At 39.1% G+C, this 20,962-nt stretch overlaps 1 protein-coding gene across 11 annotated transcripts in view; it reads left to right on the plus strand.

Annotated features, from left to right (window-relative positions):
* TNS3 (tensin 3) overlaps positions 1-10,796 on the plus strand; it is a 148,736-nt gene extending 137,940 nt beyond the window's left edge. For 7 of the 11 annotated variants that reach the window (XM_039709551.1, XM_039709553.1, XM_039709554.1 and 4 more), the window contains 5 exons: positions 1,090-1,167; positions 5,231-5,399; positions 6,379-6,447; positions 6,578-6,604; positions 7,547-10,796. In XM_039709551.1, coding sequence (XP_039565485.1) covers positions 1,090-1,167; positions 5,231-5,399; positions 6,379-6,447; positions 6,578-6,604; positions 7,547-7,691 — 488 coding nt within the window. In that variant the 3' untranslated portion in view covers positions 7,692-10,796. The other 4 variants (XM_039709552.1, XM_039709556.1, XR_005627494.1 and 1 more) reach the window with 3 other exon arrangements.
* The last annotated feature ends 10,166 nt before the right edge of the window (positions 10,797-20,962 follow it).

The raw sequence follows: 20,962 nt of genomic DNA on the forward strand, positions 1-20,962 counted from the left end.
TTAAAGAGTTTTTTGAATACTTTAAACTTTTGTTGTAGACCATATGTTAATATACAAAAATAGCATTTGATTTATTCAAATACATCAATGAAACCATTTTAGCACAAAAATATGCTGTGGAAGATGTGACAAGAGATCTCATGCATTTATGTAGCGAAACAGTGTGGAGGTTGGCTTGTTCTCTTTATCCCCCTCACCTAACATGGAAAAATTACTCTGTTCTTCCAGAGGTACAGGTCTGGAACATTTGCCTTGTCTTTAATAAGCATACCAGAGTGAAATTTTATTTTGATTTTATTTTTTAATCCAATTTGATTATGCATTTTAAGATGATCTTCTGTAGTTAATGACAGGATACAGTGCCTGGAGTATTTAAAATGTTTGGATAACTGTAACTAACCATATAAATTGTGTCACAAACTGTATTATGGCTCTCTTCCTCATTTGAATATATTCAAAGATGGCATGCCTCATGCTAAATGCAGCAGTAAGTGAGATCTTTTTACATGCATTTATATACCTGAAATAACATGTTGGTGGACAGTTTCTTACTACTTTTAACAATCAACTGGGAAGAAACGTTTCACTGCTGTCTTAAGGTTCAGATATTTTTTTCAACTTAAGAAGAATGTTTTGTTGTCATCCTCTGAATCAAAATGTAATTGATTTCATCATGGTAACACAAAGTCTTTTTGTGTAAATGACTGTAAATTATACAAATCAAATGATATAATTAAAATCACACTAGTCAAGATATTTTTGGCTGTAGTGAGGGAATACAGCTATCTGTATTGTCTTACTGTGTAATCATATGAGTCCCTACAGCATATGCCTCTGTTATGTCTTTTATTTTCAGGAAATAAAAGTTAAGCATCCTGCTTGCAGTGCTCAAGGCAAAAAAAACTTGATGCAGCACAAAACCTACATAGATGATTATAACTGCAGATAAAACATGGTTTCATGTTTCTGGCCAAGAGTTGTCCAGTAGATGAGATCACAGTTATAAGTGTAACAGCTCATACATGACTGTGGACTTCGATTTGTTGATTTAAGTCCATACAAGACATGGACAGTGTTTTCTGTTTGCAGATCCCTTGGAGGAGATAGCAGAAACTTCTCCACAAACTGCTGCAAACTCAGCTGCAGAGCTTCTCAAACAGGGTGCAGGTCTGTTAAACTTTTATCCTTGTATTTGACAGTTACCAAAGTTTGTATTTTACAGGTTGGGAGAAGCTGAAGCTTAGACTGGATTAAGGGATATGTAAAGGTAGCAGTTAAATTTATTGGGCTGGGTAGAAGTGTATAGTGAGGATATGTAGCAAGTTTTTTCCGTTTTCTGCAACCAGCTCCTATGTTCTGTGTTTAGTTTCCCATCATTTGTCTTGTGAGGTTACTTCAAGCACGGCAATTTTTAAGCAGGACAGTGCTTTCATAACTGATAAACTTTGAGAGGATATTTTCAACCTGTGGTTGCAGAGGTTCAAGAACTATGTGTGAGGTCTGCAAAAGCCAACTAAGGAAGATGTTCAGTTAGGGTTAAGTTCTTATCATGGGGTTAACAATTCCACTGCAAAATGCTTACTGTTGCATCAATGTGAAAAAAATATTAAAGATCAGTTCTCTTTACTTCACGTGGTGCTGTATGTTCTTAGGAAATCTCATGTGTCTTTTCCACTGGATGCTTTTATGGATTCTTATGCATAGTGCAGCACCCATTCTGGCAAACTGAGTTGTGTTACCGCAAGATTATTTGATGTGTCAGAAGAACCATGACCAGAGTATGTTCAAATTATGTGATGCTATGCACTGTTACCATCTGTATGGCTCTCAAACTGGGGTGTTTGCAAGAGATGCGTAGAGGTGTGGTCTGCTTCTTATCTGCTTTGTTAATGTGCAGCTGATCCAGAGAACTAGTTAAACAGCCTGTCTGAAAAAGTGTGGTGACATTCTAACTCACGTATTGGACAATGCTCTAAGTACTCCTGCATAATCTTAAAGTTGTCCTTAGAAATGTGACCAACTGTGTTACTCTACTGTACAGTGGGCATGTCTGGGGGATTCTGCCCATGTCCTGCAGTGGTCCTTGGTTTTCAGGTTGCTGTGCATTCTTGCCACAAGCCACCCAATTAGTGCGATTATAGCACAGGAATACACTACATTTGCCCCTTTCTTTTGAGTTTAGACAACCACTGGATCCACAAGTGAGTGTTGTGGAAAAGCATGCGTTTCTAAGGATGCTGTCTCATTGCCCTCACGCATTTTTAGAGCACTCCTGAAGGGGCAGTTGTCAAACTGGCCAGCTCTGGAGAGAGGCAGCAATCTGCTTTGACTTCAAAATTTGGAGCACCACTTCGAGTGCTGTAATTGAGCAGGCATGTGTAGCTGAGGAAATGGGCAGGCATGTGTAGCTGAGGAAATGGCAAACCTTTGTGAGGCTGTGCTGCGAGTGAGCACGTATTAACTTGCTGGTTGGTGTTTGTTGTGGCCAACAGGAAAAAAAAAAACAGAGAAACAATTTTTGTAGAGTGCTACTTCTTAGAAAAGCTATCAAAAGTGGCATATATTGTCTTCCAAAAAATATTGGTTTCTCCTTGCTCAGACAATGCTTTTCAAAGAAAAAGAAAGAATGATTTCTTCAGCTGGGGCAGTAGTTAGATAAGTCTTTATGGGAGCTTTTGTATCATGGATCATTTAGGGTACTTAGTACATTTGGTTTTAACCTGTTTTGATGTTTTTAAACAAGGATTTGGAACCCAAATAGATAAATTAGCTATGAGAGGTTCTCAGAGGGTTGTTGGGTTTTTTTTGCCTTGCTACATCAGGGGTCCCTTTCCAGTCACAGAAGCATTCAAGTTGTGGAGTTCAACACTGAAGTGCAAATTCAAAACATGTAAATTGAATCCTTTCAAAGAAAGTTTAAAGCAGATACACTTTCTCCCTGTCTTTCTATACCCACACTTCTCTCACTCCACAAGCAAAAAAATAATGTGTTTTCCTAGAATGATTATTCTTTATAGCTCCCTGAAAAACCTAATGAGCATTTCCAGGTTCTAAGTGCTGAAGCTGACTAGAAATCCTTTGCTTCTTAGACGCTCACAACTGAAGACTAGAAATCATACAGATAAGAGGCTTTTCCCTAGACTATACCTTGCTTTATTAATCTTCCTGTTCAGCAAACAAATTTTCTGCTCAAATAAATTGCAGTTCTTAATTCTCTTTACACTGATACAGTCGAGAAACTAAGCATTCTGGGCAAAGGACATTCCCTGTCTAAAAGCAGCATTATTAAGCTGTTGCTGATGGCACAGATGTGCTCCAAAATGTCACCTGTGAAAGACAAAAGCAGCAACATTGCAGGGCAGCTGCACTGAACAAAAGGTCTTCCTTTTGTTGTGGCTTGGAGCATAGTTTCTCTAGGATTACTGTTCTAGATACCTTGTCAGGCCATGCATGATGTTCTTTAACGAGAAGTCTTTCTGGGTTTCTCATTTCCTTTCCTCTCCTTTTTAAGCTGACATGTTTTCACTTTGCAACACTTTTGTAATCCATTTATTATTTTCTACAGAAGCAAAGGCTACCTGTATTGGGTAACTTCTGTTTGAACTATCACTTTGAGGGCAATCTAGATAAAATGCTTGGAAATTTCATTTGGAAACATAACCAGAAAACAGTCTGTTGACAACAATGCACTGTGTGGCAGAAGAGGACAGGACTCTGATGTGTGTGGCTGTGAAAAAAGGAAAACTTCCTGTTCTTGGGAAAGACCCACAAGATAGCGAAGAGCTTTAGATCTGTAGCAACCATATACAGTAATGAGGGGAGAAGAAGAGACCTTATGGTTTGGAATGTTCGTTGCAGTTTTGGGTTGCTGCTCATCATCTCATGTCCTCTCTGCATGAATTTAACTGATTCAAACAAAAGTTACTGAAATTTTCGCAGCAGTGCAAAAATATATTTTTGAAATTTTGCACTTGCAAATCAAATACATGAAATTTCAGGATCCCTTCTTTCACTGATGGACTCCAGAGCTTGAAGTTACTGGGCTGATCATTATGCTGGAGTCAAACTTAGGCTTATGCACTTTTTAACTGTAAGATTACTTCGTTGTTTTGAAAGTGCCAGTGTCAAGCTCTATAATTTTATGTAGATAGTCATAGGAGAAATCTTAAGACAGATTACAGAAGAGCTAAATAAAAACATAAACTATTAGATTTAATTTAATCTTTGCTTTCATAGTAATGTTGGCAAGCCAAATGAAACTGCTAAACAAGTTAAATGTTACCGTGGTAATTTGTGTGTGTCAACTGATAGAGTTGTACATTTTTTCCTGGATACTTACACAAGTGTTTTTACCAAACACAGAATCTCTTGGTGCTAGTGTTTAGCTATGGATGTGCATAATCATTCTTGCTTGTTCTTAATTTGTTTTTAAGTTTGACTTTTTACCACAGTTCCATAGTAAGCATGTGAATAATTCTGTTAATACCATATAATAGTCCATACTTCAGATGCCACTGTACTATGTGGTATTATAGAGTAGTATAGTACTACTGTATAATGCTATATAATATTAATACATACTTTCCTAGTGCTCACTTCAGGTTTGATTCAAAATCATGTAAAAAAAGTAACTGTTTGGTAACCTTAGAAACCAGTGAGCATCTTTTTTATAGAGATATTTCAGAAGTTGCTAGTATCTCTAGAAGAGGAATAGTACTTCTAGAAGTAAGTGCATGCTGAAATAAAGAAAAGGCCTAAAAAGGTATGTCAGTAATTTTTATCAGTATGGAAATTGTTTTACTTGCTCTGAAATAATTAAACATATGTAACACTATTAATGAGAATTGAAGAGAAATGAGCTTTGAAATAACGCTCAGTTCTTTTTGATGTGAAAACATTCCTGTCTTGCCAATCAAGTGAATGGTTCCCTTTGAATATAGTTTAAATATTTGAAACTGTAGAATGTGTGAATGTATACTGCAAATGTGTATTTTCTTACTGGCTGATGTATTTGAACTTAAAAGCAAAATATCCCCATTCTTTCAGGGATGCCTTTGCTCCAGTACGACCTACAAGTGTACTCTCTGGTGTTGTCTGGTATTTATTTAAATTTCAGGATATCTATGGGCAATAATAAATACAGTAATTTGCTTTGATATAAAGGTATTAAAACCAAAGGGAGAGTAAAAGGCCTATGACCTCTCAAAATCTTTCCCCTCTTTCATTACAGCTTGTAACGTTTGGTACCTGAATTCAGTAGAGATGGAGTCCCTCACAGGATACCAGGCAGTACAAAAAGCTTTGAGCCTGACACTAATGCAAGATCCATCTCCTATCTCAACCATTGTCCATTTCAAGGTGTCTGCTCAGGGAATCACATTGACAGATAATCAAAGAAAGTAAGCAAATAAGGATGGGAAGGGAATATCTGGCCCTGGCCCTGTCAGGTGTTGGCCACTGTTGATTTGGCGTTCCTAGTTACATTTTGCAATCTCTGTCTCAGAGGATACGAGGATTATAAGAATGGTGGTGGCTGTGTAAGATGGCTGTAGTACAGGAAAATATTTTTTAAAGTGGTGGACTTTATTTCCACATGGCGTATTTTACCTTTGGAAGGTCACTTTGATATGACATTTTTTATTGTTATTTCTTAGGAAAGTAATGGCTTTGCTAGCATTTGATATTGAACCTATTCTGTGAAATAATTTATCTTCATGATTTCTTTCACCAGTACCACTGAACAGACCTGACTTAAGCAGATGATGTGTATCTCCAGGATCTGAAACAGTGTTTTGGATAGACTGTAAAAAACTGTGATAAGAAGTTAATTTATATTTACTTTTTCTAAGTGGTAGTTAGGCTACCACAAACTCTTCCAATTAAAAAAATTACAATAACAAAGGAAGGAGAACAGGAATTCATTCTAAGTTTAAAAAAAAAACTACCAGACTTCTTCATTCCATGGGGCTTGCAATCATTTGTAGCAGATCACAGAATCTGTACCTTAACTGTAATGAGTAGGAGTGTGAATATTTTGAAATGTAATATGATCAAATTATTCACAATTTCCACAAAGCTGTCTGTCCCACTAAAATAGTATCTAAATGGCAGTTTTTAGAAAAAATACATTTCATACTCCTAGCTCTTAGCTTGAGAATCAGTTTTCATTTAGTTAAAAAAACTTTGTGTTAGTGTTTTTAACATGTATTTATTGGGCTGGAGTAGTTCAGGTGGATTTCAAAGTCACTCAAAGATAGCAAAAAATATTGTCTGTATTAAATTAAGACTAAATACAATTTGTTTTTCAGATTAGTTTATTGTTTAGAATTCTAAGCATCTTCACTGTTTCTGAAATTTGTTTTCTTTCTTCGTATCCAGACTCTTTTTTCGGCGACATTATTCTGTCAACACCGTTATTTTCTGTGCTTTGGATCCACAGGACAGAAAGTAAGTATGACAAGCAGTATTTTTAATATGTTATTTGTATTGTCCTATCAAAAAACCCTAACAAACACACTAAAACTAACATTTTTATTTCTTCATTCTGTGTTTTTCTACTGCTTCCTTAATGGACAAGGTGGGTGAAAGATGGCCTTTCTGCAAAGTAAGTACACTCTCTTTTAACTGAATGTTTTAGGAACATCATTAAAGTGATCAGTTTCTTGGTGTTCTAAATTACTTTTGTCTGAGATGTGGAAGGGAGAGCATCTGTTCAGAGACAAAAGTATCTCAGCCCTCTGTAATTAGACATTAGTCACTTCATCTACACCTCTGCAAATTGGGGCCTAATTATGTGTTGGGTGAGGGTGAGAAGTCTGCTTTATTTAGACTGCAGGTCTGTGGTTTCAGGCATTGGAGATATTTGCTCTCTGTTTTGTGTTCCACCTGTCCAGCAAGACTTAACACAAGCTTTTCTCATTTAGACTCATAGCTTTTAAAAAAATGCCTCTCCTAGTACACAGATGAAAACACTCCTAGTAATATTAGTTTATGGTATAAATACATGATTACCTGTGGACTGCAAAGTGTTTTCTGTTGAAGGCAAACATTGTTGTCATTTTTTAATCAAAAGAAATAACTTAAGCAGAGAGGCTCAGCACTTGTTTCTGGAAAGGAAGAGAAATAGATGGCTTAAATCCTTTTTCCAGTACTCTGTCCACTAAGATGTGTGACCCTCAAAATCCTCTCTTTGGGCAATCCCTGACACACCACAATGCACCACATGCCCCCCAAACTAGGTTAGAGAACAGCAGTATCGAATCAGATTAAATATATCTCCAGGGTTAGCAGCATGTCTCTGACAGCGAACATTACAGGATGCCATATGGACAGAGCAGAAGGAAGGGGACAGTCTGCTTCCCTGATTATCTCCTGAGCTGGCTGGTCTATCTGGACCACTGTGTTTAGCAGCCACGTGGAAGCTTATCCATCAGAACAGAGAAGTCTGCTATGTGTGCTTGGTTTCTGAAGTATCTTTTCTGTTTTATGAAGTGAGGCAATGCCTATCTGTCATTTCTCTTACATACTTTGATTGCTGCCCTTGCAGAGTGTTTGGGTTCGTTGCCAGGAAGCAAGGCAGTGCCACAGACAACATATGCCACCTTTTTGCAGAGCATGATCCAGAACAACCTGCCAGTGCCATTGTGAACTTTGTATCAAAGGTCATGATTGGATCCCAGAAGAAGATATGATGCCTTTCTATCCTTGATTCAGAACTCTTCACTGACTTCACGGAAGGAAATCACTGTGAGAGGGAGAAAGGCTATTCAGTAACAATGTCTGAATATTATCATTCCCAATAAGGAAAGCAGAGAATGATCTGTGTATTGTGTTTGTGAGAGCTCAGGCTTTTACTTCAAGAAGCCTCACAAAGCATTATTTCTTTGTTTTTATATCAGACGACAAAACAAAAGAAGCTGGGTGCCACCCTAAACCACGTAGCCCTTACCTGAATGAAAAGTGTAAATGAAGAACTTTTCTCCTGATGGGTTTCTAATGTATCTTCATATGCTGTTTCTCATAGTTTATTGGAGCAGAAATACTTAGTAGATTGAATTCCTTTTTTGTTCAGGAAGTGTTTTGTAAAACCTCCACAAAGGCACTTGCTATGGTTGCATCAATGGTAGTTATAGGCCTTGCAAACATGCTCATAGGAGAATGATCATCTGAGGAAAACTATTTGCTCTTCCCTATGTCTTTGTGATCAGTGATGAGAACTGAATGGAGAAAGGGGAAGATGTATGTGAAGAGAACGTTTGTGCAAGTTGTTTTATGGTAAGAAAGGAGTGGCAGTGTTGAATATTCAGGAAGATTGCTCTGTATTTAGTGCTAAGAAGGCTGAGCTGTTTTAGTTTGAAAATTTGTCAATAGAGCAGAAGTGGCAGAAGAAAAAGAGGTGTGAAAATATTTTCTATAATTAGGGGTTTTTTGTATTTTTTTTTTAATACAGAGAACTAAGCAGGGAAGATTAAGCGTTTTAGTTATTGCAGGATAAAAATGAGGGAAAAGCAAAGAGGAAGATTGTATAATTTTTGCATTTTTACCAGTGACAGATTATTTATAGTGGATTTCAGATCTTGATATGTCAGAAAGATAATTCTTAACTAGACCACTGTTGAGCTTTACCTTTAGCACTATTTTGTACAAGTAAATATGTATGTAGCCTGTGCCTTGGTAGAGACAATAGTCTGATATTTAGTCTTTTGTCTTACAGTGACAAGACACTTCCCATTTTCTGCCTCTGCAGTACTGTTTTATTCCCCTATATGATAAGTAATTATATTTATGGATTCTTCTGCCCCATTATTTTGCTAGAGTTCTGAGGATCATTTTACCTTTTGTTTTTTTCATATATAGGAACTATATTTCATATGTTATTCCTTGAGTTAGGGAATCTGAAAGTGAATGGAATTTATTTTGTTATTTCATCTCATTTCTTGAGAGCATTTATGTCATGATTTCTACATCCATCACACTTGTAAATATCTCATTCTCTTTCTTAACACATTGATATTTGAAATGCATAAGAGAGTGCTATTTAGCTTTATAGGAAATTGATGCAGTAGGTTACAGTGGAAGCCTGCACAAGGAGAGTAAGCCACTGAGATCTCCTGTGTAGTTCCCATTCACTCAAAAAGAGCAGTACTAGACCTGTGTATGAGAACTCATAATGCAACTTTAGTGTGGCAAGTGCTGAAAAATTTCATTGCTTCTATTTCTTTCATGTGTAGCTGTCAACATTATATTAATAACCTGAGGAATAAAATAACATTCTGTATTTTGCATGTTGATAGATGAACCACTTTATCCACTTGTACATTTTAATCCTTTTATCCACCAAGTTTAATTACATTTGTCCTGTATAAAATATGGGGGTTTTTTAACAGCTCTCTTTGTATTTCCTGAAGTATTAGGACCGTGTTAAATTTTATTCAGTGACCATAGCTGAAGTCTTACCAAATTATTTGTGTAACTACCAATTTTGTGTAAATAACTTTATGTTTTTTAAGAGGAAGGTGGTGAGGAAGAAAGAGAGAGAAGAAATATTTGAAGTTTAATGTATTTGCACCAGAAAGTGGTTTATTAGTAGCAGTAGGCATTGGATATCTATAGGAGGGTGAAGCAATCCAAAGTGCAGAATTCAATAGCTACCATTGAAGCAACAAGGACAAGTACCTTTGATTAGAAACATATAATTCTATTCTTTTGGAACAGAGGTATACTACTTAAACAGTGTTTATGTACCATCCAAAAAAAATGCAGTTCTTACATCTAGGAGCCTTGCTCCTTTTATAAAATGTGAGAACAAGTTTTCTTTTGAGATTCTTTTGGTGTACAAAGATTCCAGTTGCCTAATGTCATCACCCTGTTGGAGCCCACAGAAATTCTTCAGCTGACATCTCAAGTAGATTTCAGTCTCAGATTTTAATCTGATGTGTTGTAAGAATTGAAATGAGGAGGATTTTTTATACTATATTTTTCACTTATGTAGATAATAAATTTTAGTGTGTCTTCTTAGACACTAAGTGTTGGCCTTTGGGCTGAAAGTAAAGTGGTTTTTCTTCCCCGTGTATTTTCATTTCCATTCAGGACCTTATTTTTTATTCTTTGTGCTTTCTCAAGGTCTGCTGAATTCAAAAGCATGAGGGATTGCATGCTTACACTCCTGGTGGTATTTTCTGGGAGTTTAGCTCTACTTGCTAAGTGGGAAAAAAGAAGTTACCCTGTTTCTAAGGGAGATTTTCTATTTTGCATTCTTTTGGATGGTATATTGCCATGTGCATTTGCTTTTTAATGACTTTTAAAATGGACAAAGCAAGATAGTTCAGTATATACCATTATGTAGTTTGTGTAGAAAAAAATTCATGGAACTTATATGTTCATGGCAAATATAAGACTAATCTTTATATAGCACTTTCTTTCAAGATTTTTGGTAGATGTGTATATGCAATTTCATAACTAATGGCAGCAAGTTGACACATACATTTAGCCAGACTCCTGTTAATGTGGTTCGTAAATACACTATTATAATCATACAGTGTTAAACTACAAAAATGCTAAAAGCCATGTTTTAATTAACGGTTTCACTGTATCAAATACTGTCATTAAATATTTAATATTTCTTTTTTGGTTTTTCCTACTAGTGAAAATTTTCCTTTTTTTCCCCTTGAAACTGTAAAGAAGCATCTAAAGTTCTTCAGTTTATCAATGAATGTTCTATAAATTCTTTGTATTTTCTCTGCTCTTCAGATACTGCCTCTTTCAGATTATAATAAAATTACAAATGTGAAATTCCACCACACAATGTCACAGGGCAGTCTTTCCTGAATGAAAATTACTTTCTGGCATTTGTAATCAGCTAATAAGCAAAACCTTTTTCATGAATTAAGAATAATGTGGGTGGTGGGGTTTAGTTGTAGGAAATGTTTGAGATTTCCTTCAAGCACTTCAGATGAGCTTGTGTTAGTGGTTCAAGTCAGTTGAAGCATATGATTTTTCTAGTTAATTTGTGGTTATAATGGTATAAAATTATATTGTTTGCATTGCCTATTTCAGTGTAAGAAGGAAGAATATGATTCCATCCTCTGAGATGTTGTAACCACTTAATTTTGCCTACATTGTGCTTATGCTGGAAAACTTTCCAGAGGGGGCTGAGCAATTTAACCCTTGGCTGAAACAGACAAAAAATCAGTGCATCAGCCAGACAGTGAAGTTATATACATGGTTGAGTTATATACATGCTTTATCAGGGTTGTTTCTGAGACTGATAAACTCTGGTATGTCACGCTTATGCCTTTTCTGTGAGTGTCTTGGTTTGAAAAGACAGGTGTCTGCTGAAGAAGGCAGGAGCCTCCCCTGAAATGGAAAACATAAACCCCCGCCCTCCAAATTGTTATAATTTTGAAATTAAGGGGCTCTCAGGCAAAGATATAGGAGCAGGAATAACAGTTCTTTATTAGGGAAGAAAATAAAAATAAAATAAAAAATGCAGTAATACAAAACAACACTGACAGAGTCAGAATACAACCTGCATACTGTTGGTCAGGGTGTTGGTAGCAACCTGAATGAATGGTGACTGCAGTCCTCCTGCAGTGACAGCTATGGTTCTGTTGAAGCAGTGATCCTGTAGAAGGGTGTAGTTTTCCTCTGAAGATCCAGTGGTGGTATAGATGGACCTGGTCTTCCTCTTGGAATCTAGGGTTGGAAAAGAAAGCTGCTCCTTTGGGAATCCAGTGGAAAAGGTTGCCTGTGGTGTTCCAAATATCAGATTATATCCAGGTAGGAGTGCTTGGCTCCTCCCTCTGGGCAGTGCATCTCACGATAGGATGATGTAATTTTTTCAGTGAGACTCAACGGCCCATTAAGAGAAGATATTTCCCCGGAGGGAGGATTGGTTGTGGAAGAGATAAAAAATCCCTACCCAATTAACAGAAGATAACTGCCACACCTCTAACAGATGGTAATAGAATACACACCCCCACCCACATCTTGCAACCCAGGGCAGTGAGGCATACACTGGCAGGAATTTTTCATTCAGAGTGCTTGACTTGTCATTCATCAGTACAGGTGATTGTGAGGTTTATGCATGGTTGTAAAGTCACATTTATCCATTAAAAGTGTTGGTCTTTTATTAGAATGAATTATAATGTGGAACAGATGACAAGGATGCAATAGTAAAAGGATCTTCTGTGTCAAGAGTCCAGTCTCTTCTGTTAAACTCTTGTCCTTGAACCTGGATGCCACTGCGTATGTGTGCTGCTGTTAGGTGCATTTTAAGGCTGCTCTGGAGTCTGCTCCAATGGAAGAAAATCTGCTTTCAGGACTCATCCTAGATATTTTTACAACTAGTTTATATGCAGTTGTTCTTACACCAGTGTCCCCTTAGTATGAATAACTGTTCTCTCCTTGAGATATTTATAGCAGATCTGCTCCCCCTTGTGTCCCTCAGTCTTCTTTTGGCAAGGCTAAACAAGTCAGCACTCGGCCTTTATGTGCTTTTGTGTTTGAAAGGCTGTTTTTTGTCAGTTATGTAATTTCTTTGGAGAGACTGTTAAGTATACAGTCAGACACTATAAAAGGGGCAGAAGCTGCTGCCTTGTAATTTTTTAAATGTTTGTATTAGAAAACTCTTGGAACAAGAACACTTGGCTTATGAGATAGGCAGAGTAAACCTCTCATCTGCTTCTGATGTTGATACCTAGAATAAATGTTACAGTAATGTAAACTGTATCAGGTGGTGTGGACAAAGGAAATTACAAGGGCATATAGCTGAAGAAGTTTTTAAAAGCCAAAGTTGAAAACAGGAAGCTTGCAGGAGACCTAGCACATCTGGCAAACTACCAAGAGGGCAATGGGGAGCTTTTTAGAGAATTAAAGGATCTTGCTGAATAACTGAAAAGGGATTTGCATCTCATGTCACAAGGGATATCAAACCATAACTATTCCCTTTCTTTGAAGACATTTAGTGTCTCACAACTTACAAATGTTTGGACCAGTTTTAATGTTTTATTATTTGCAGAGTCACAGGGTGGTTGAGGGAAGGGACCTAAGTAGATCATCTAGTCCAACTCTGTTGCTTAAAGAGGGACATCTAGAGCCATTTGTCCAAACAGCTTAAATTCACTAGGGGTAGAATTCCAGTCTCCCTGGTCAATCAGTGTCTTCTTAGTCACCCTTACAGTGTTTCTTAATATTCAGAGGTAACCTCCTGAGTTTCAGTTTGTGCAAATCACTTCTTGTCCTGTTAAGGAGCCCTACTGGAAAGAGTCTGGCAGTCTCCCTGTACTTATACACATTGATGAGCTCCCCCTGAGCTTTCTTTGCCAGGCTGCACAGCTTCCACAGCCTCAGTTTTGTGTCAACAAACTTACTGAGGATACACTGCCTAATCATCCATCCAGATAATCGATTAACATGGTATAAAGGACTCGACCCAGTATGGACCCCTGGGGTAGACCACTAGTTACTGGCCTCCAATTAGACCTTGCGCTGCTCATCAGCAGTGTCAGTGCCCAGGTATGCAGGCAGTTTTCAATCCTCTTTACAGTCTGCCCATCTAGCTACATCAACAGCTTGTCTATGAGGGTGTTATCTGAGACAGTGTCAAAGTCCATACTGAAGTCCAGGATGACAGTATCTACTGGTTTCCCTTGAGCTAAGGCAGTCATTTCATCACAGAAGGTGGATCAGTGATGACTTCCCCTTAAAGAAGCCATGCTGACTCCATGGAGGTGGACAGAGGGTTGGAGTACCTCCCCTATGAAGACAGGCTGAGTGACTCTGGATGGCTTGGCCTAATAGAGTGAAGGCTCCAGGGAGACCACAGCCTTCCAGTACTTAAAGAAGGCTTGCAGCAAAGAGGAGAAAGGACTCTTTATCAGGCAGCGTATTGATCAGATGATGGGTAGCAGAGTAATTGTTTTAAACAGAAAGAGGGTAAGTTTAGAAGAGGAAATTCTTTGAGTCATAGGGTGGTGAGGCACTGGAACAGGTTGTCCAGAGAAGCTATGGATGCCCCATCCCTGGAAGTGTTCAAGGCTAGGTTGGATTGGGCTTTAAGCAACCTGATCTAGTGAAAGGTCTTCCTGCCCTTGTAAAGATCTTCAGAGTTTTTCTCCAGCTCAAAACCATTCTATGATCTATGATTCTGTGGACCACAGACAAGTGATGCTTTGCCTTGCGAAGATTTCTTCTCTAGGTACACAATTTTGGCATTGTTTTATGGAAGGTGTTCCGGGTTGCAGCTAACCACTGGTGCCTTTACAGTAAGATAAACAGTGTTTACAAATGGATTCACCTCAAATTTCTGCATGACCTTTTATAAAAAACTAAGTCTTTAAAATCATTAAAATATATTTTTGTAATTGTAAAAACCTTCTAATGTCTTTGGTAGTGTTATTTGAAGAGTTGTTTAAAAAGCAGAACTAGCTTTTTATGTAACAATGACTTCTTTTCTGTTACATACTGTCCTCAAATTTTGTTTTAAATATCTATAACTATTTGTATCCAGTCTAATTTAATCTGACTTTTGGATTCTTTTCCTGTTGCCGCCTGTATTATATACAAGTCATGATTTGTTTGTAAAGCAGATGGCAAGTATGAAAGAAGATACAGAAAAACTGACTTGGATGAAATGCTCCATGGATGTGGGATCAAAATGTGGGATGGAGTTGGCCCAGGAGACCTGTATGCTTGTGTTTACTCTAATAGAATAACCCAGCTTTAAAAACAAACAGAACTATGTTGATAGAAGTACTAGTTTCAAGCCTTTCTGTTTGCAAGCTAATGTGAAACTCCCACTAAAGCACATGGTAATTGTTTATACCTAGGGTATGCAAGTGATGAGAGGAGGCCCTCAGATTTCAGCAGGAAGCTTCAAAGCACACAGATTTTTCCCTGCATATGAAAGTAGTTCAAATGCGTTCGTATAACTTAGTTCTACAGTAAACTTGGAGTCATATTCTCATGTAAAAGGATGTTTTGTTCCAAGTGACAAAAAGACAACACCCCTAAAAGTAACTGCTAGATTAAATAATTTTCCTTGTTGGAGCACTCAACTTCTAACCACGTCAGTCTCATTCCATAACAAGTACCTGTTACCAGGTATTTGAAATAGCATTTAGAAGTCTGTTAAGGATTTTTATGAGGAAATGTGGCTTAACATGTGTCAGTATGTTCTGTCACAAGGCAGTTAGGAAGAAATCCCTAAAGGTGGTATTGATCATGTAGTGGCATAACTACAATATATGGTATCTGCATGTGCTGAAACCTGTATGTAAATTTGTTCCTGTCAAGTATATATTTGTTCTCATGCCAATTGAAGAACATCCAGATTTAATATTTTTTTTGTATTCTTACATGGGACCCATCCATACTTGTTTCTCAGCAGAAATGAAATAAAAAGTTTCGATCTCTTCAGTCGTAACATTTAGTCAATTTTCGCTGTAACTTAAAACTTTTATGCCTCATTTTGTTAGAATAACATGTTAAATAGTGCAGAATTTTGCTTGCTCCTACCTCTGATACATTTCTTAGGTGTGGAATACTTCCCAGCCTAAACCTTAGTCCAGTTCATTGAGTGACATGCAGTCTGAGTATACATTTTCCTCTGTGCACTGTCACACAATGTATTGGATTTGCGTGGCCTGGTTTTTGGTAGCAGGGGGGCCACAGAGGTGGCTTCTGTGAGAAGGTGCTAGAAGCTTTCACCATATCCAGCAGAGCCAATCCCTGATGGCTCTGAAGACGGACATGATGCTGGCCAAATCTGGGCCAAATAGAAAGGTTGGTAATGTCTCTGTGGTAACATATTTAAGAAGAAAATCAAAAAGTGAGGACATAGTTATTTCTAGTCAGAGATGCCAATATAACTTAGATCAAAGTTAAAAAGTGCTTATATAGCTTGAGTTATAAGATATCTATATAACCTGGTATTTCTATATACCTGATATCAATATAACCTAAATCATAACTTTTTGTATATCTGTATAACCTGATATCTATGTAACCTGAATCATAGTTTTTTTATACCTATATAAGCTGATATAAATAACTTTTTAAATAGGGTATTGGCTAGTATATGGTTAACTACTTGCTTGATGCTGAATAGACAAAAAAAGAAGAAAAAACTCACCAGGTGGATAGCTTTAGAGATAGATAAGTATAGTGCCAGTGAAAAATTGGCAAATACAAAACCAGTTAGCCACAAAACAAAGAATTTAGTCCGGTTAAGACCAGACAGACCAAAGAACACCATAACTGTACATGCTCCGAAGACAAAGTTGAAAAGTTCAGATGCAAAGAAGACTTTGGAAGCCTTCATCAAAGACCCCTGACAACCTCCAAATTGGGGAGATGCAAGCACAGGGCAAAAGAACTAATAACCATGAGATCATACAATGTAAATTAGTTCTGGCGTGTACATGATGATGTTGTAGTTACATAGTGATGCTAAGCAATACTTATTGTAGAAATATACCACAGTGTGGAGGCCTTTGAGCCTGTTAGGGAAACTTCTAGGGTATTTCCTTGGAAGAATTTACTAGAGGCTTTGAGAATATGTCACTCCTCAGGGTGAGTCAAAAAGGGCTTCTCCCATGATGCCCTGTGGCATTATGTTAATCTGCCCTTTCCTCATAGGTCACTGCTCTTTGCCCTGCCCTTGTACTACCCCTGTGATCCCAAATGATTGCCTCTTGAACCTATACGTAACACAGGGCCCTGCACTGTTTGCCTGTCTTTGTCCCTGGAATCCTTCAGTGTGACTCTACAATAAACCTCGCTGGAACTCTATATAGAGACCCTTTCTGTTGGTCTTCACTATCTATTCACTCACTATGTGAGTGTGGATTGAGTCACTGTACTTGCCAAGCGGCTTTCTCAGAAGATACTTTCAGGAAGGTAGCACCTAACAGCATCTATATTACCATGCTGCTACACCACACACTTGCCAAAGGGGGGTGAGTTAGGCAAAACTATCCCACTCACCACCACCGCTGCAGTAAACAAATACCTGCTCTATAGAGCAGGTCTAGGGGATTTATTTCCAGCCTATCTTTCAGGCATCACTGAGAAGAGGAGGAGGTGAGAACCTGTGAGGGAAAACAACATGGCAACACCAAGCTCAGTGGAGAAGGAGTGGGAGGAGGTGTTCCAGGCGCCGAAGCCAAGATGCCTCTGCAGGCTGTGGTGATTGAAGACCATGGTGAAGCAGCTGTCCCCCTGCAGCCCATGGGGATCAATGGGGGATGCAGCAATCCACCCGCAGCCCATGGTGGGGGGTTGCTCATGCTGGAATGGGTGAATTCTTGGAGGAGGCTGTGAAGAAGGCTGTGATCCAGTGGAAGACGGTAGAGAGAGGGGGCCCCTGCTTACAGGCGGGAGCAGCCTGGAGGACTGCACCACAGGAAGGGTGACCCATGCCACAGCAGTTTTGGGAGAACTGCTGCTCATGAGATTGGACCCATGCTGGACAACTGTCTTGCTTGGGAGGGATCCCACGGTCTCACAGGGGAAGGACTTCTCTCCCTGAGCAGTGGAAGAAGATCTGGGGTTACAAACTGACCAAAACCCCCATGCCCTACCTCCCTGCATTGTCAGTAGGAAGGAGGGAGAGCCTAGGGGGAAAAGGCGTTTTAAGGGCTTATTAACTTCTCATTATCCTCCTCTAATTTGGTTAGTAACAAATTCACTTTGCAGCTGTAAGTTGAGCCTGTTTTGCCCTTGAAGTGTTTTCTCACAGTCCTTAACTCATGAACCCTTTGTTAATTTTTTCTTTTCTCTCCTCTGCCCAGATGTGGCAGGGGAGGGTGAGCGAGTTGACTTTTGTTAATGCCTGGTGTTGGGGCAGTCTCAAACCATGAAACACAAAGGCTTTTTTAAAGTACTATGTTCACAGTAAGGCTATCTAAGTGTGTATGTACTTTCAGACTCAGGCAAGATGTTGCTGAGATGTAATAGATAAGATTTTTAGAAACTACTGGAAAGATTAAAAAAATCCCGCATGAGTTTTAAATTGTAGAACAAAAACAAAAAAGAAAAACAATGTAAAATATTTGACAAGACTTGATTGTTTGTGCTTAGGGGAGGTGATTAATCATTTATGAGATGGGAGATGCTTGCATTGAAAAATCCAGTCTCAAGTTTTTGTCTTTAAACCAGACAAGTAGTTGTTGGCAAATACCTGTGAACATTAATACTCTGGTAAATTTGTGAATTGTGATTTCTGATGTGGGTAAAGTTGTAGGGGTACATATCAAAAAAAAATCATGACTTTGAACCTATTCTTCCTGTATTTAATTGCAGTAGCTGAGGTTGACTTAGTATCTCTGGACATGTATCTCTGTTTTTATGTGTTTGTATTCCAGAGCTGGCTTTTGTGTCCTTAAACCTGTGTGCTCTTATAGCCATGTAGAATCTTACCCATTGTGCTCAAGGTCCTTTTGGCTGACTGAGAAAGGAAGAGCAACATGCCTAAAGAGGAAGGTAGTAGTATGGTATGCTGTGAAAAAAACCAAAAAATTGAGCCTTGGAAAAAAGGAGGCTGCAGAACTAGATCTAGGGTTTTTGGAAAGTGGGATATTGTGAACAGGGAGAATTAGTGGGAATTTAATTTTTTTTCTTAATACGTATTTCTATTCTAATTAAAATATAGGTAGTTGAGACTCTAATTTGCCTTACATTTAGGTTTACATAAGGGAAGTAATATAGTTAAAAATTGAAAAGTGGAAGATCTAGACAAAACCAGGTCATTAAGGAAAATGTAAAATCCTTTCCCTGTTAACAAAAAATGCTGACCTTGAGAAATAAAAAATTGCAAAGAATACTCAAGAAATCAGGAAAGATGTCCCAAAGGTTGTGTTGTGGTTTTGGGGGTTCTTGGGTGCTAGACATCCAGAAGTTCTTCAGGGTTCAAAACATGCTTATTTTAAAAACTTTTACCTCAGCTTCCCATTTAATTAGCCATCAATGAGAATACAAGGCAAAGTGCGGTGAAAAAAACTCAGTAGAAATCCTGATTTTTTTTTGCCTTTTTGCCTCCTCCTGATCTGACCTCTTGCCACCTGATGGAATGATGTAGACACAAAGCTGTAGTGATGCAGCTCACAGTAGCACAGCCCTATGGAGGTTTCCTGAGCAGCTCTTTGGGAGCTGTAACCCTGTTTTTCTACTTCTTGGTTTGCACCTGTTTGCGATGAACACCAGAGCAGCACAACAGGCAGCAGCAGGTCCAGGAGAAGGAACACATGGAGAAGGCATAACTTGTCTGAATGGAGGTTGTTCTTCCCCAGCTGATCTTGGACCTTCTGATGGGCGTTGGCAATGCAAGTAATGGCAATCCCACATAGCCACTCTCTCACTCTCCTGCAGTGGGATGGGGGAGAGGTTTGGAAGAATGAAAGTGGGAAAACTCATGGGCTGAGTTGATAAAGACAGGTTAGTAGGTAAAGCAATAGCTGCATGAACAAGCAAAGCTAATCAAAGAATTGGTTCAGCATTTCACATGGTAAGGCTGTTTTTCAGAAAAGTTGTGCAGCTGTGGGATGAGTGAGTTCATGGTGCACTGGGTGAAGATCTTGCTGAAGGGCAGAACTTAAGGGTTGCAGTAAAGAGGGCTACATCTGGCTGGTGACTGGTCACCAGTGGTGTTCCTCAGGGTTCCATTCCAGGGCTGGCTCTGTTCAATATATTTCTCGATGATGTGGATGCAGACTTGAATGCACCATTAGAAGTTTGCTGATGATTCCAAACTGGGAAGTGCTGCTGGTACTCCTGAGGGACAAGATGGCTTGCAGAGGGATCTGGGTAGCTTGGAGCATTGGACAGTGATTAAAGGGCTTAAATTTAACAAGTCTAAATGCACCTAGGATGGAGTAGCACTTGACACAAGTCTAAACTGGGTGAGGAGTGGCTGGAGAGCTGCCTTGCAGGAAGGGGGCTCAGATTACTGATTGGCAGCATGAATGTCATGCAGCAGTGTGAGCCTGGGCAGCCAAGAGGGCAAACCATGTCCTGGCATGCATCAAACACAGCAGTCCAAAGAGGTGATTATCCTGCTGTATTCACTGTTGGCACAGCCTCACAGTTGGGTATCATGTCAGACCCACCATGTAAAAAGGATGTGAAGGTTGTTGAATGCATCTGGAAGAGGGCAACAAAGCTGGGGAAGAGACAGGAAGATATTTTCTCTGAGAAGCAGCTAAGGACACTGGGCTTATGTAGTTTGGAGAGGAGTAAGCTCAGGGTTGACTACAGTGCTCTCTGCAGTTTCCTTAGGAGGGGCAGTGGAGACGTGTGGTGGCCAACAAGTGGCCTGGAGGACTCACAGTTACACATAACCCTAATTATATAACAACTAGTTTAGGCCATTAGGGACACAGACAGCTATTGGCCAGTAAGCCAAGTGGTAATGAAATGCAGCCAATCAGGACCAACCGTGTGAGCTTTCTAAAACTATATCAAAGGAACTCAATAAAAGTTGACTGTTGTGGCATGAATCTCAAATGTTGTGTTGTGTGACTGTCTTGATTGTGACAAGGGGTGATACCCAATGTGATTGGTAATAGCCAGGCCATGGGGATAGCGGCAGAGATGGAACACCAGTGGAGGAGGGCAGCCAGGAAGAGCTGCCCACAGTAGGGTTTGCTGCAAAGGTCCAGACTGGGTAAATAGAAAAAGCCACTGGGGACATGGGGACACAAGTTTCCACTGAAGAAAATGCCATGGTATTGGTATGGACTCTCTTTTTATGCAAACGGGAGATAAAATACATACACGAACAGGCTCTACAAGACTTGTCGGGGCTCGAGAAGCCTGGGGGACACTGTGGCAGACAGCACCACTGTCAGCACCTGAGGGGCTGGAGGACCCTACTGGCTGTGAGTGGCCCTGGAGACCAGCAGACTGGAGCCATGCACCACCGAGAGCCACCCTGGAGCGGGCAACGAGTCACATCGTCTAGCAA

The sequence above is a fragment of the Passer montanus genome, unplaced genomic scaffold (assembly GCF_014805655.1).
Source record: "Passer montanus isolate IOZ18808 unplaced genomic scaffold, ASM1480565v1 scaffold214, whole genome shotgun sequence".
Classification (NCBI taxonomy): Eukaryota; Metazoa; Chordata; class Aves; order Passeriformes; family Passeridae; genus Passer; species Passer montanus.